We start from the raw sequence: 12,400 nt of genomic DNA on the forward strand, positions 1-12,400 counted from the left end.
CAGGAACGCTGTGTGCTGAACGTGCAAGGGCTATCAAGTTTGGTGGCACTGCAGAAGATGAGTCCAATCTTAAATGCTGTTAGTGGAAGACCATCTCCCAGGTCCACAGCAACCACTGGAGGCTTGAGAGGCTGATCACAGTGCAGGTTTCATTTGGCTATGGGGTCTGTGCTTTCAGAGTTTGACTCCTCTGGTGAGGGGGAAAGTGTCAGAGAGATGGGGATGCAGCTGCATGGAGCAGCTTTGCAGCAGCCAGGGGAGCTCCAGCGAATTGAGGAAGTCATTGGATGTGAACAAGGAGGGCACATGGAAGAAAAAAGGCAACATCATGGTCGCAAAAGGTGCTACCCAGCTCAAAGGATGTACCGTCAGGCTTGGTTTCATGGCGATATCTGAGCACCAATTTCTATGAAGACTACGTCTCTCCATGGAGGTGGTGGCGGAGCTGTGTGATATGCTGGAGCAGGAGTTGAGGCCATTGGGAAGTGGCGGATACCTAATGCCGGTTGCGTTAAAGGTGATATTGGCACTCAACATTTTTGCCTGTGATTTGTTCCAGCGATTGTCTGGAGATATGTAAGGCATCTCTCAGTCAGCGGCACATCGTTGCATAAAGGGGATGTCATGTACAGTTGGGCTGGCTAATATTATCCAATTCATAACTGATCAAGCCAGTCAGGCTGAGAGGGCAGTTGGCTTTGGGGCCATGGCTGGATTTCCCCAGGTGCAGGGGGTCATTGGCGCCAAAGCCGGCAGCCATTAAGGCTCCCTCAGAGCAGCCAAGCGACTTTCTGAACAGGAAGAGGTTCCACTCCCTGGATGTTCAAGTCACTTGTGACAACCATAAATGAATCATGCAGGTGTGTGCGAGGTTAGAGGGAAGTTGCCATGACTCCTACATCCTTAGACAGTCCCAAGAGCCTCAGCTGTTCAGGCCATGAGGGTCACCACATTGTCAATGGAGGACACCATGCGCTCACAGCCAGAAAAATTGCACCGCTCATGGCATGGATGGATTCCTCCATTGTTTGCGCATGTGAGTGCACTGCCTCTGGAAACTCCGATATATGTTCACATATTTGACACTGCTGCTGAAGCATCTGCTGCTTTGCTGATGACACCCAAGGCTCACCATCTGCATGAAGCTGAGCATTTCTGGGCCTCTCCTCACTCCTCCAAAGGGAAGTGGCTGCAACTGTCCTTTTCCTCCTGACTGCTGGAAAAAGAACATCTCTCCTAAGCCTTTCTGCCTGCAGGAGCACCTCCAGGGATGGTGTCACTGAATCTTGGAGTGACCCTTCCTAGTAATGAAGACATTCCTCTGCAACTTCCGTTGATATAAGCCCCTTAGTAGCCTGTGTCTACCTGAATGATTTAGATGTGCGTTTAAAAATGGCGCTTATCAGTGAGCTGTCGGCACCATGCCCTGCCCGCCCCCTTTAATTAGCTGGCTCCCCTGCCTGTCGGCCCTCAATTGGCTGCTCATAAAATCGCTGAGGAAGTCCTGCCACTGCATGCCACTGACCCGATTAGCCCCCTGATGTTAGGTCATCCACCTGATTGGTAAAATTCAGTCCATTGTCTTCCCCTTCCCCAAGGAAGAGCCTTTCCTCAAGAGATGAATGGGATGGGTAGAGTACATGACAGTGGATTAGAGATGTTCTGTGAAAGAAATAAGTTGGTAAACCAGATAGCCTCTCATTTCATTAACTATGTTCTTAACTATACCAGAGTTCCATTTTACTTGCTTTTATAATATAATTGAAGTACGTTAAGCTTTTTTAAAATTTAAGAACATTTTAAATTAAAATCCAAGAGATTCTATTCATTAAGCAATATGCAACTGTTATATGAGCGCTTCTATTTTTCTTTGCAAAATATGTTTTAAGAAATTATAGTTGAATTTTGCACATTGAATCATCTGGAGATTGCTGAACTTTGTGGGTGTTTTCTTAAAAGGAAGGTCAACAGAAGGTTGACCAGTAAACAAACTTTTACTGGAAGGCACGTGTTTGTAAAGAACCCAGCAGGGGATTTGACCTGAAGAGCTATTTGCTTATTGACAAGTCAGGATTTATGGCTGTCATAGGACTTGCTTCTGGAAAGGTTTTTTGTTTCATTTTGAACTGTTAAAAAAGGCCAGCTGGTTTGGCAAAAACATGGAATTGGAGTTTGATTTAAAAACAAGAAATGCTGGAACCACTCAGCAGGTCTGGCAGCATCTGTGGAAAGAGAAGCAGAGTTAACGTTTCGGGTCAGTGACCCTTCTTCGGAACTGACAAATATTAGAAATGTCACAGGTTATAAGCAAGTGAGGCGGGTGTGGGGCGAGAGATAACAAAGGAGGTGTAAATTGGACAAAGCCACATAGCTGACCAAAAGGTCATGGAGCAAAGGCAAACAATATGTTAATGGTGTGTTGAAAGACAAAGCATTAGTACAGATAGGGTGTTAACGGACTGAAGATTGAACAGCAGCAAGTACAAACATGAAAAAAAACAGTGGGTAAGCAAACTGAACAAACTAAGATGAAATGAAATAAACTTAAAAAAAAAAAATTTGTAAAAAATATAAAAAAGAAAAAATAACTAAAAATAAAAGTAAAATGGGGGGGGGGGGGGGGGGGTGGGGGGGGGGCTCGTCATGCTCTGAAATTATTGAACTCAATGTTCAGTCCGGCAGGCTGTAGTGTGCCTAATTGGTAAATGAGATGCTGTTCCTCAAGCTTGCGTTGATATTCGCTGGAACACTGCAGCAATCCCAGGACAGAGATGTGAGCATGAGAGCAGGGGGGAGTGTTGAAATGGCAAGCAACCGGAAGCTCAGGGTCCTGCTTGTGGACTGAGCGGAGGTGTTGCGCAAAGCGGTCACCCAGTCTGCACTTGATCTCCCCGATGTAGAGGAGACCACATTGTGAGCAGCGAATACAGTATACTACATTGAAAGAAGTACAAGTAAATCGCTGCTTCACCTGAAAGGAGTGTTTGGGGTCTGGGATAGTGAGGAGAGAGGAGGTAAATGGGCAGGTATTACACCTCCTGCGATTGCCATGGGACGGGGACGAGGTGGTGGGGTGATGGAGGAGTGGACCAGGGTGTCGCGGAGGGAACGATCCCTTCGGAATGCTGACCGGGGAAGGGAGGGGAAGATGCATTTGGTAGTGGCATCACGCTGGAGGTGGTGGAAATGGCGGAGGATGATCCTTTGGATATGGAGGCTGATGGGGTGGAAAGTGAGGACAAGGGGAACCCTGTCACTGTTCTGGGAGGGAGGGGAAGGGGTGAGGGTAGAGGTGCGGGAAATGGGCCGGACACGGTTGAGGGCCCTGTCAACAACAGTGGGGGGGAATCCTCGGTTGAGGAAAAAGGAGGTCCTATCAGAAGCACCGTCATGGAAGGTAGCATCATCAGAGCAGATGCGTCGGAGATGGAGAAACTGGGAGAATGGAATGCAGTCTTTACAGGAGGTAGGGTGTGAAGAAGTGTAGTCGAGGTAGCTGTGGGAGTCGGTGGGCTTATAATGGATATTAGTAGACAACCTATCCCCAGAGATGGAGACAGAGAAGTCGAGGAAGGGAAGGGAAGTGTCAGAGATGGACCATGTAAAGGTGAGAGAGGGTGGAAATTGGAAGCAAAGTTGATAATGTTTTCCAGTTCGGGGTGGGAGCAGGCAACAGCACCGATACAGTCATCAATGTACTTGTACATGTCATCAATTGGAGTTTGATTATTGACCTGCCAGGAGAACAGAAGATCCAGCCCATCTTTCTCACTTGAAAAGCAAATCCTGTATCAAGTTGTACTGTTGCCTCCTGTATTTAAAGAAATCCTGAATGCTTGCAGAAGCCTTGTATCTTTGAAAAACTTTGCATCGAATGTGTGAGAATTGAAACCTTTGTTGCTGCACACTTGATGTGAGACCTATGTGAAGCATTTCTTGAAAGCCTACCCAGACTGTTTATCAATATTGCCTAGAAAGCACTGTTCCTGGAAGTTTCCTAGTGGCAACCACCTTTGGGACAGCTTGCCAAAACAAGAACTTCCATATCTTCTCTTCAGTATAAGTTTTTTTTTTATTCCCTCTATTTCTTTGTAACAGCTGTAAACAAAAATCCCTTTTTTTCCTGGTTAGCCGGTTGTGTATGTGAGTTTGAGGGCTAGGATAAAAATAAGGGGCTTTCATATTTCCATTTGTGCATATGTTTTACTTCATTATTGGTTAAGAATTGTTTTCTAATGAATGGATAATTTAGTTGTTTATTAAAGAAACCTGGTTGGCGTGCTTTATTCTGGGGACTAATAGAGTATCTGATTGACTGTTTCGATAAGTGGGAACATTTAAATATATGTTGTGACCTGTGGGGAGGTGGGACTGAATTAACAGTGCAGTCCTCCCGCCTCAGTTGTAACACAACTTTAATTTTTTTTCTAGAACTGGAAGAAATAAAAACTGGGAGACTAGTATTTTCCAGCTTTTGAGCCAATATAGAAAAATGCATCAAGACATTGGACAAAAGCCAACGTTTTAACCTGTCGCAGTGTTTCTGTTTTGGTTTGTTTTGTCATTTTTCTTGTGTCCCCTTCTTCTGAAAAGATTTATTGATTGCTGGGATACTGTTCCATAGATCAGTTCATCACTGAGACTGACTTCCATCTTTGAAACATTGTCGATCTCTCTCACTATCTTATACTGAATAAAAACTGGCTTTTAACTGCTGAAATAAATCTTTTGTAGGACCGTTACTGGTGGAAGAGTGTTAGAAGAGAGCACCAAGTGCTAAAGGTGAATGGACAGTGTGGTAATTTACTATACCACCCAATTGCTCCGTGTGGTCTAAATCTATACTGTATGATTAATTATTGTTGCAAAATGTTTCCTTTTCATTACTAGGACTATGATCATGATAACAAAGTCTCATATGTGGACTTTGAGAAGGCAGTAAAGGTTGAAAACCTCTTGTTGGAAGCTTTTGGACCCTGCCTACCAGATTCAAAGGTAGGTTGCTTGATGGCCCAATTTAAATGTTGTTGCTTAAATTGTTATATATAGTGCATTATCATTCCATTTTCAACATTATTTTGGGATGTAGTCAAACAATGCAATATAATCAATGCATGGAATATGATGGTCACTAATCTATAAGGAGAGCACAAATAAGTCAGACATTGATCGACATGGATTTTAGTAAGGCTTTTGACAAGGTCCCACATGGCAGGCTGGTTAAAAAAATAAAATCCCATGGGATCCAGGGAAATGCAACAAGGTGGATACAAAATTTGCTCAGTGGCAGGAAACAAAGGATAATTGTTGATGGTTGTTTCAGCGACTGGAGGACTGTTTCCAGTGGAAAAACGCAGGGCTCAGTACTGGGTCCCCTGCTTTTTGTGCTGTATATTAATGATTTGAACGTAAATGTAGGGAGCATGATCAAGAAGTTTGCGATGTGGTAGATGCGAGGAGGATAGCTGTAGGCTGCAGGAAGATATTGATGGTTTGGTCAGATGGGCAGAAAAGTGGCAAATGGAATTCAACTTGGAGAAGTGTGAGGTGATGCATTTGGGGAAGTCAAACTAGGCAAAGGAATACACGATTAATGGGAAAATACTGAGAAGTTTAGAGGAAGAGAGGGACGTTGGAGTGAATGTCCACAGATTCCTGAAGGTAGCAGGACAGGTCGATAAGGTGGTTAAGAAGGCATATGGAATCCTTTCCTTTATTAGCCAAGGTATAGAATACAAGAGCAGGGAGGTTATGCTGGAATTGTATAACTCATTGGTTAGGCCACAACGTGAGTACTGTGTGCCATTCTGGTCACCTCATTACAGAAAGGATGTAACTGCACTCGAGAGGGTACAGAGATTTATGAGGATGTTGCCAGGACTGGAAAAATGCAGCTATGAGGAAAGATTGGATAGGCTGGGGTTGTTCTCCTTGGAACAGAGAAGGCTGAGGGGAGATCTGACCGAAATGTACCAAATTATGGGGGGCTTGGATAGAGTGGATGTGAAGGGTCTATTCACCTTAGCAGAGAGGTGAGTGATGAAGGGGCATAGTTTTAAAGTGATTGGTAGAAAAATTAGATGGGAGGTGAGGAAATGTTTTTTCACCCAGAGGGTGGTGATGGTCTGGAACTCACTGCCTGAAAGGGTAGTTGAGGCAGAAACCCTCAACTCATTCAAAAGGAGTTTGGATATGCACCTCAAGTGCCATAAGCTGCAGGGGCTACGGACTAAATGCTGGAAGGAGGGATCTGAATAGGTGGATCGTTTTTTTGGCTGGCACAGACATGATGGGCCAAGTGGCCTCTTTCTGTGCCTTAAACTTTCTATGATAACCATTTGCCAGTATAAATTTTGTAAAATGTAAATTATGAATTGGCATTGCATTTCAGAATATGTAATTGTTAATAGTGATAAATTAAAATCAGATCTTGGGATTAATTTGACTTTGTTTTACCACTATAAATGATGTACTTAGTGAAGAATTGTAACACTACCCAGTAAGATACCCTTTCCTCTCCCTAGGTGATCCTTTTATCAAGAATAGTTCTGTCGCAATTCTGAGAAGTTTGCTTTATGGTTGCAGAACCCGTGTAAAGATTCAATTTACACTGTGGTTATACATCACCAAGTGGTGCAGCACTGGTAGCATCTCAAATTGGGGAATGTAAAGGTTTTCCCATTCTTTCTTAAGGCATGCTTGGAGTTCTGTTCATTGGCCCCCTACTATTAAAGATGTTTCTGAAGTTAGAAAGAAGCTGACAGGATAGCAAGCTTTTTGATAATAAGAAAGTTAAGCTATTCAGTGGACTGACTTTATTTCTGGCGGTTCAAGATTGTGATGCTAAACTTCAGGTTCTTGGAAAATGATATTGCCTAATACTTTTTTATTCGTTCATGGGACATGACTGCTGCTGGCAAGGCAAGCATTTGTTTCACATCCCGAATTGCCCTTGAGAAGGTGGTGGTGAGCCACCTTCTTGAACTGCTGCAGTCCATGTTGTGTCGGTACACCCACAGTGCTGTTAGGGAGTTCCAGGTTTTTAACCCAGCGACAGTGAAGGAACGGTGATTATAGTTCCAAGTCAGGATGGTGTGCAGCTTGGAGGGAAACTTGCAGGTGGTGGTGTTCCCATGTGTCTGCTGCCGTTGTCCTAAGTGGTAGAAGTTGCGAGTTTGGAAGGTGCTTTCGAAGGAGGCTTGGTGAGTTGCTGCATGCATCTTGTAGATGGTACACACTGCTGCCACTGTGCACTGGTGTTTGAGGAAGTAAATGCTTAAGGTGGTGGATGGGGTCCCCATGATTGAAATTAGTGATACAAAATGTTGTGCTGGACCAATGCCAAAGTTACAGTATAATTCAGGCAGTTATGAATAAAGACAGATTTAATATATGGAAGTGACAGGCACAAGATAAATTGTATCTATAGCTTGAATGCTAGCATACCACACTTGTGTTGTAATGATCTGACAAATTGGTTGAGTTTCACTTTTGTGCTTAATGAAATGATTGTTAATACTGTCCCACTCATGATTTCTTCTATATTTAATGTCACCTAATGTAAACTGTAGCTTCTAACTGATAAATAAACTACAACTGAAATAAACAAATTATGAGATTGTGGAAAATTGAAACATACATTAAGTATCAACTATAATGGCAGCATTGGATAACTGGCAAAAGACTCTATATTTTTGAATTAGTGAAAAACTGAAGTCAATAATTATGCCTGTTATCTCTATCTGTAGAGTGCACTTGCATTTGAGGAACAGGCCTTCAAGAAATCCAAGGATGAGTAATTCTTGTTGACGCGTCTTTAGACTGCATCACCATTGTATTCATAATGGTCAACTAAACTCGTACTTCATCATTCATTACCAGTAGCTCAAGCGCTAAGGAATTTGATAAATCAAGCATTGTGCAAATGGTTAAGTGTCTTTCTCACTCATCAACTTATATAAAATAGTCTTCCTGTTGCACCAGCTCAATAACCTTTGCATGGAATGAATGTATATGCCTACAGTAAATTGTTTTTTTATATAAAAACATCTACATGTTAAGTTAATAAGTATTTGAGATTGCAAAATAAATCTGTACTTCCAGTTATCTCAATTTTTCTTGTTTAAAAATTTGCTGGAGTAAAAATGAAAGCTTGCATTGAGAAGGGCCACTTTTTGAAAATGTTTTTATTAGACAGTTTGCACAATACTTGCAGGGCATTCTTGATTGTTTCAAAATTTGTCTTACAATTTTAAAAAGGAAAGATTCCCGTTTTTATATGCTTAATAAAGCAAAATGTACAGTTATGTATAAAAGATAAAGATGTTTAAATTTGATTATGGGCTGTGTACTACAAAATTGTAAAATTTCACCAATGCCATTTTTGCCTAAAGCGTCTGTACAATTAAGTGACAGCATAAACTCACTACATTGAATGAACACATTTGTTGAATGCTAGTAATTCGATTTATTTTGTTTACAAGGGAGTATTTTGGGTGTGAAATTAATTTGAATGGAAAATAAAATTGGATGTGATGTTAAACAGGCAGCCGATTCTATTGCTTATGACCAATTTCATCGCCTTTGTGTGTCCTCTCTACCTCCATCCAAACTGGACTGGATTACAATGGCAGTTGCTTCTGATACTGTTGTGGTAACTGACTGAATGGAATTGGGATTTTCAGCATTGCATTAAATTGTTTATTTAGTTGAACTTTTATTCACAGATTCTAAATAGGAATAACGAACTTATTGAGCAATAGAGGGAAAAGTAAATCTAATCCATTGATCATAAATTTCAGTAGGGAGATATTTGTCTTTGTTGTGCTTGGGGAATGCTCAGTTCCTAGGCAATTAAGAGCAAAGGGGGTGGAAACCTGTTATGTCAAGTCTTCACCCTCAACTTGAAGCCCTGGCATTTTTTGTGGAGAACCATGATTGTGTGTGACAGCCTGCACCTCGAATAGTTGCAAGTCCAGTATTAGTATTAAAATAAGGTGGGAAGTGGTAATTTCAGTTCTCCTGCCTCACTTTCTAATGCATCTGGCATGAGACACTCAAGTAGCTGGTCCTGGAGTCCTCTCCTGTGGCAGTCAGAAAGCTCCAAGGCTAATGGTTGAGTGCAGTTGCAAGCGTACAGCTTCCCCTCCCTCCACCTGCCAGACATTTCTGCTTTCCTTCCTCCTGCAAGATCCTGCCAGGTACGTTGTGCCTGCCTAATGCCTGTCAGAGAATGGGAATATCTTTATTTTCTGGAATGTCCACTGTATCTTTGTAGTAACTCTTGCAAAATTTTTGAATTTTCTTTTCACTGTAGACTTACTTGTTTTCGTTAATAAATAAAGGCAAGCCAAATCCGCAATATCCTAATCTAAAAGTGTCTAATTTCTTGTGAATTTTTAATCAGCTTTAGATGGTATAAGTGCTATTCAAAAATGTGAACTGAAAGTGGGTGCACATTTACCTGTAGTAATTTCTAGGAACATTTAAAGTCTCATTTTCCCAGAGGTGTGCAATATTTTTACCGAGTGTCTCTATGGAGCAGCGCTAATGTCCCAGCAAATTATGGCAAGGTATACGTAATGCCTTAAGTCACTGGCATAGTAATTTCCTGGAATTGCTGCACCATAATAATGGCCTATGCTGCAGAGGGAGCAAGTTTTCAACAAATTCAGCCAATGTCCTACAGAACAGCTAAACTTTCCGATGATTGGGTTAAACTTTCCATCTGGAAAGAAGGATTTGGACATAGGAATGGGAGGCATGATGTTGAAATTTTCCGATGATACCAAACTGTGCAGCATGTAGGACTTCATCAAATTGCAAGATGCCATATAAAGTTTGCAGAGTGGGCAGATAAATGACATTTAAATCTTATAAAAATACAAGTACACCTACCACTACACCCTGGTACTCACCATTTTACCTCCTTTCCCAATAACTCTACCAGCAGCTTGGGATGCACTTTGACATAGGTCTCTAATTTCACTTCTACTTTGGCTCCAAAGAAGTTTTCCTCTTTCAATTTATTATAGATTCATCCTTGAGCCTGAAGGACAAAATATTTTCCAACTGTAACAGTTTCCATTCAAGAATTGAGATTTGTTTGCCACTCTGACATTAAATATTAAAATAATCTGAAATTTAAAAAGATACAACTGCACCCAGACTGCAATTCACTAATCAAAAAGAACACAAAGAAAAAGCTAGGTGGACAGAAAACAGCACAATAAAAAAAACAAAAAGCAAAACACAAATGAAAGAAAGCACAGAGAATCGCAACGTTTCAACATCAGCTACACAAGGATGACGCATACAGGCATGATAGAGAGTGTATCCTCTTAATATAAGCAAAGCCATGGGAGATCCACTGGTACATTTACAACTATGTTTTCTAACATTTCATTTTAAAAACTTCTCGTTCCGTGACCTCTACCACCAAGAATAATAAGCACAGCAATTTCATGGAAACACGATCAGTTCCAAGCTCTCCTTCATCCAAACGTTGGCAAAAATCATATTTCCTTCATTGGCACTGAGGCAATATCTTACAATTCCCTACCTATCATCATAGGATCACTATCACCACAGGACTGTAGCCATTAAAGAAGGATCACCACCATATCTGCAAGGCAACTAGCCTTACCAGCATCACCCACATCCCAAGAACAAATAATAAATGTACATTTTTTCTAATCCATTGAACCATTTCCTCTCTCTTCAGTAACTATTTCATTGCTCCATCTCCATTTTAGAAATGGTTATGGGAAATTACACAATAAACAAATAAGTAAGATTGGTGAATATATATTTTTTTCTAAATTCATTGTCTTGCGGGGTGGAAAATAAATTTTTGTTTTGATTGTTTTTAAGTGCAGCTCATCTCCCATGACACTACTCATGGGTGAAAATGAAAGTCTTCATGAAAGCAATCTCTTCCTAGCATGTCTTTCACCTTCTCTATAAATGCAGACTTACTTGTTTCTGTACTTATGCACAACTATTTCTTCTTTTTCCCCATTGTTACCTGCCATCTCTCTCTTCTATATGCACCTTTAGTTTAGACAAGCATCAAGATCGGCGTAGGCTTGGAGGGCCGAATGGCCTGTTCCTGTGCTGTACTGTTCTTTGTTCTTACATTCAACCATGTATGTTGTGCCTCCAGTTCTGTCTCTTTATTATGTCTGCCGTTCTGAATGTATGTCAAACTCTTATTCTTGCAAATCTAATTTTCCACCTAAATTTACTATCTTGAATTTCCTAGGCCTAGGGCTCATGACTGCAATTGGTATGTTGAAGTCCTGTCAGGATTTGAACACATAATCTAGGCTGACACTCCAGTGCTCTACTGAAGAATTGCTATGTTGGTGAAGATACTGTACTTCTGATGAGACATTGAATTGAAACCCCTTCTGCCTATTCTAGTGGACATTAAAGATCCCATAGCACTATCTAAAGAATGGAAGTTCTCCCAGTGTCTGTGGGAACCCTTCCTCTCTTATTAACTGGTAACTTTTCACCTCTGTGGTCTTTGTGGAATCATCTTAGGTTTAAAATCGGATTCTACATATGTCTACGTAGCAAGAATTACTTCTGTTCTAAGTAATACATTGTTTAGAAAGTATTTGAGATGTGACAAGACACTATAGTAATACAATTCTTTCATCCTTCAGGGAGTTCATCTTTAAATTCTTCGACGTTGCTTTGGAGGTTTTGTTTGTGATACTTCAGCTTCTGTTGTAGAAACGGACAGCACCTTGTGAAAGCAACAAGAAAAATCTTTTAAATGATAAACTCACCTATCAATTTTTTCAACGTTACTTTTAAACAAAATACTCTAAGAAAGCCAATATATCTTAATTGTTCTTTTTAAATTTCCTTTTCAGGTTCTCCCATCCACATATTAGTCTCTTGCTTAAAAAAATAGGCAAGTAGTTCATTCCCAGGCCTCTGCCTATGCCACTCATGAACTAACCACTAGGATGTACGGAGCAGTAGCTCCAGAATACTATTACAGAACACTACTCTCTTCTCTATCTCTCCCTGCATGCAAGTCCCCATGTGCCACTTGGCACTTGCTTTCCTGTGAGAAAGTGGAGAATCTGTCACATGGAAAATCAACCAGTTTTCAATATTTTTTGCACAGCAAATGAGGAAGTAAGACTTTCATTTGGTTCTTCGAACTTATAGTATAGTCTATGTATAAAGTACTTTAAAATTGAAAATACATAAATGTGACAATATAGAAACAGGCCATTCAGCCTAACCAGTCCATGTCAGTGAAATCCTCTCCATGTGTATAAATAAACTGGAAATTTCCTGTGTATGTGTGCACGCACACATGCACTGCACAATCTGGGAGCATCCAAAAGATGGCGTAATTTGGATACAAGTTACATGC

General features: G+C 41.0%; 2 protein-coding genes across 7 annotated transcripts in view; one reads left to right on the forward strand and one right to left on the reverse strand.

The window, feature by feature from the left end:
• Window positions 1–8,548, forward strand: part of clxn (calaxin) — a 27,318-nt gene extending 18,770 nt beyond the window's left edge. For 4 of the 6 annotated variants that reach the window (XR_010968563.1, XR_010968571.1, XR_010968573.1 and 1 more), the window contains 2 exons: window positions 179–517; window positions 4,891–4,969. Coding sequence is in view for 2 of the 6 variants with exons in the window: in XM_068008809.1 (XP_067864910.1) it covers window positions 4,735–4,782; window positions 4,891–4,995; window positions 7,749–7,799 (204 nt within the window). In the remaining 4 variants the exon portion in view is untranslated. Of the gene's footprint in view, window positions 1–178; window positions 518–4,734; window positions 4,783–4,890; window positions 4,996–7,748 lie in introns of those variants that run through there. The other 2 variants (XM_068008809.1, XM_068008814.1) reach the window with 2 other exon arrangements.
• Window positions 7,346–12,400, reverse strand: part of rbm48 (RNA binding motif protein 48) — a 23,926-nt gene continuing 18,871 nt past the window's right edge. The window contains exon 5 of the mRNA XM_068008798.1: window positions 7,346–11,755. Coding sequence (XP_067864899.1) covers window positions 11,684–11,755 — 72 coding nt within the window. The 3' untranslated portion in view covers window positions 7,346–11,683. The remainder of the gene's footprint in view (window positions 11,756–12,400) is intronic.

This window comes from Heterodontus francisci, chromosome 2, assembly GCF_036365525.1.
Source record: "Heterodontus francisci isolate sHetFra1 chromosome 2, sHetFra1.hap1, whole genome shotgun sequence".
NCBI classification, from domain to species: Eukaryota; Metazoa; Chordata; class Chondrichthyes; order Heterodontiformes; family Heterodontidae; genus Heterodontus; species Heterodontus francisci.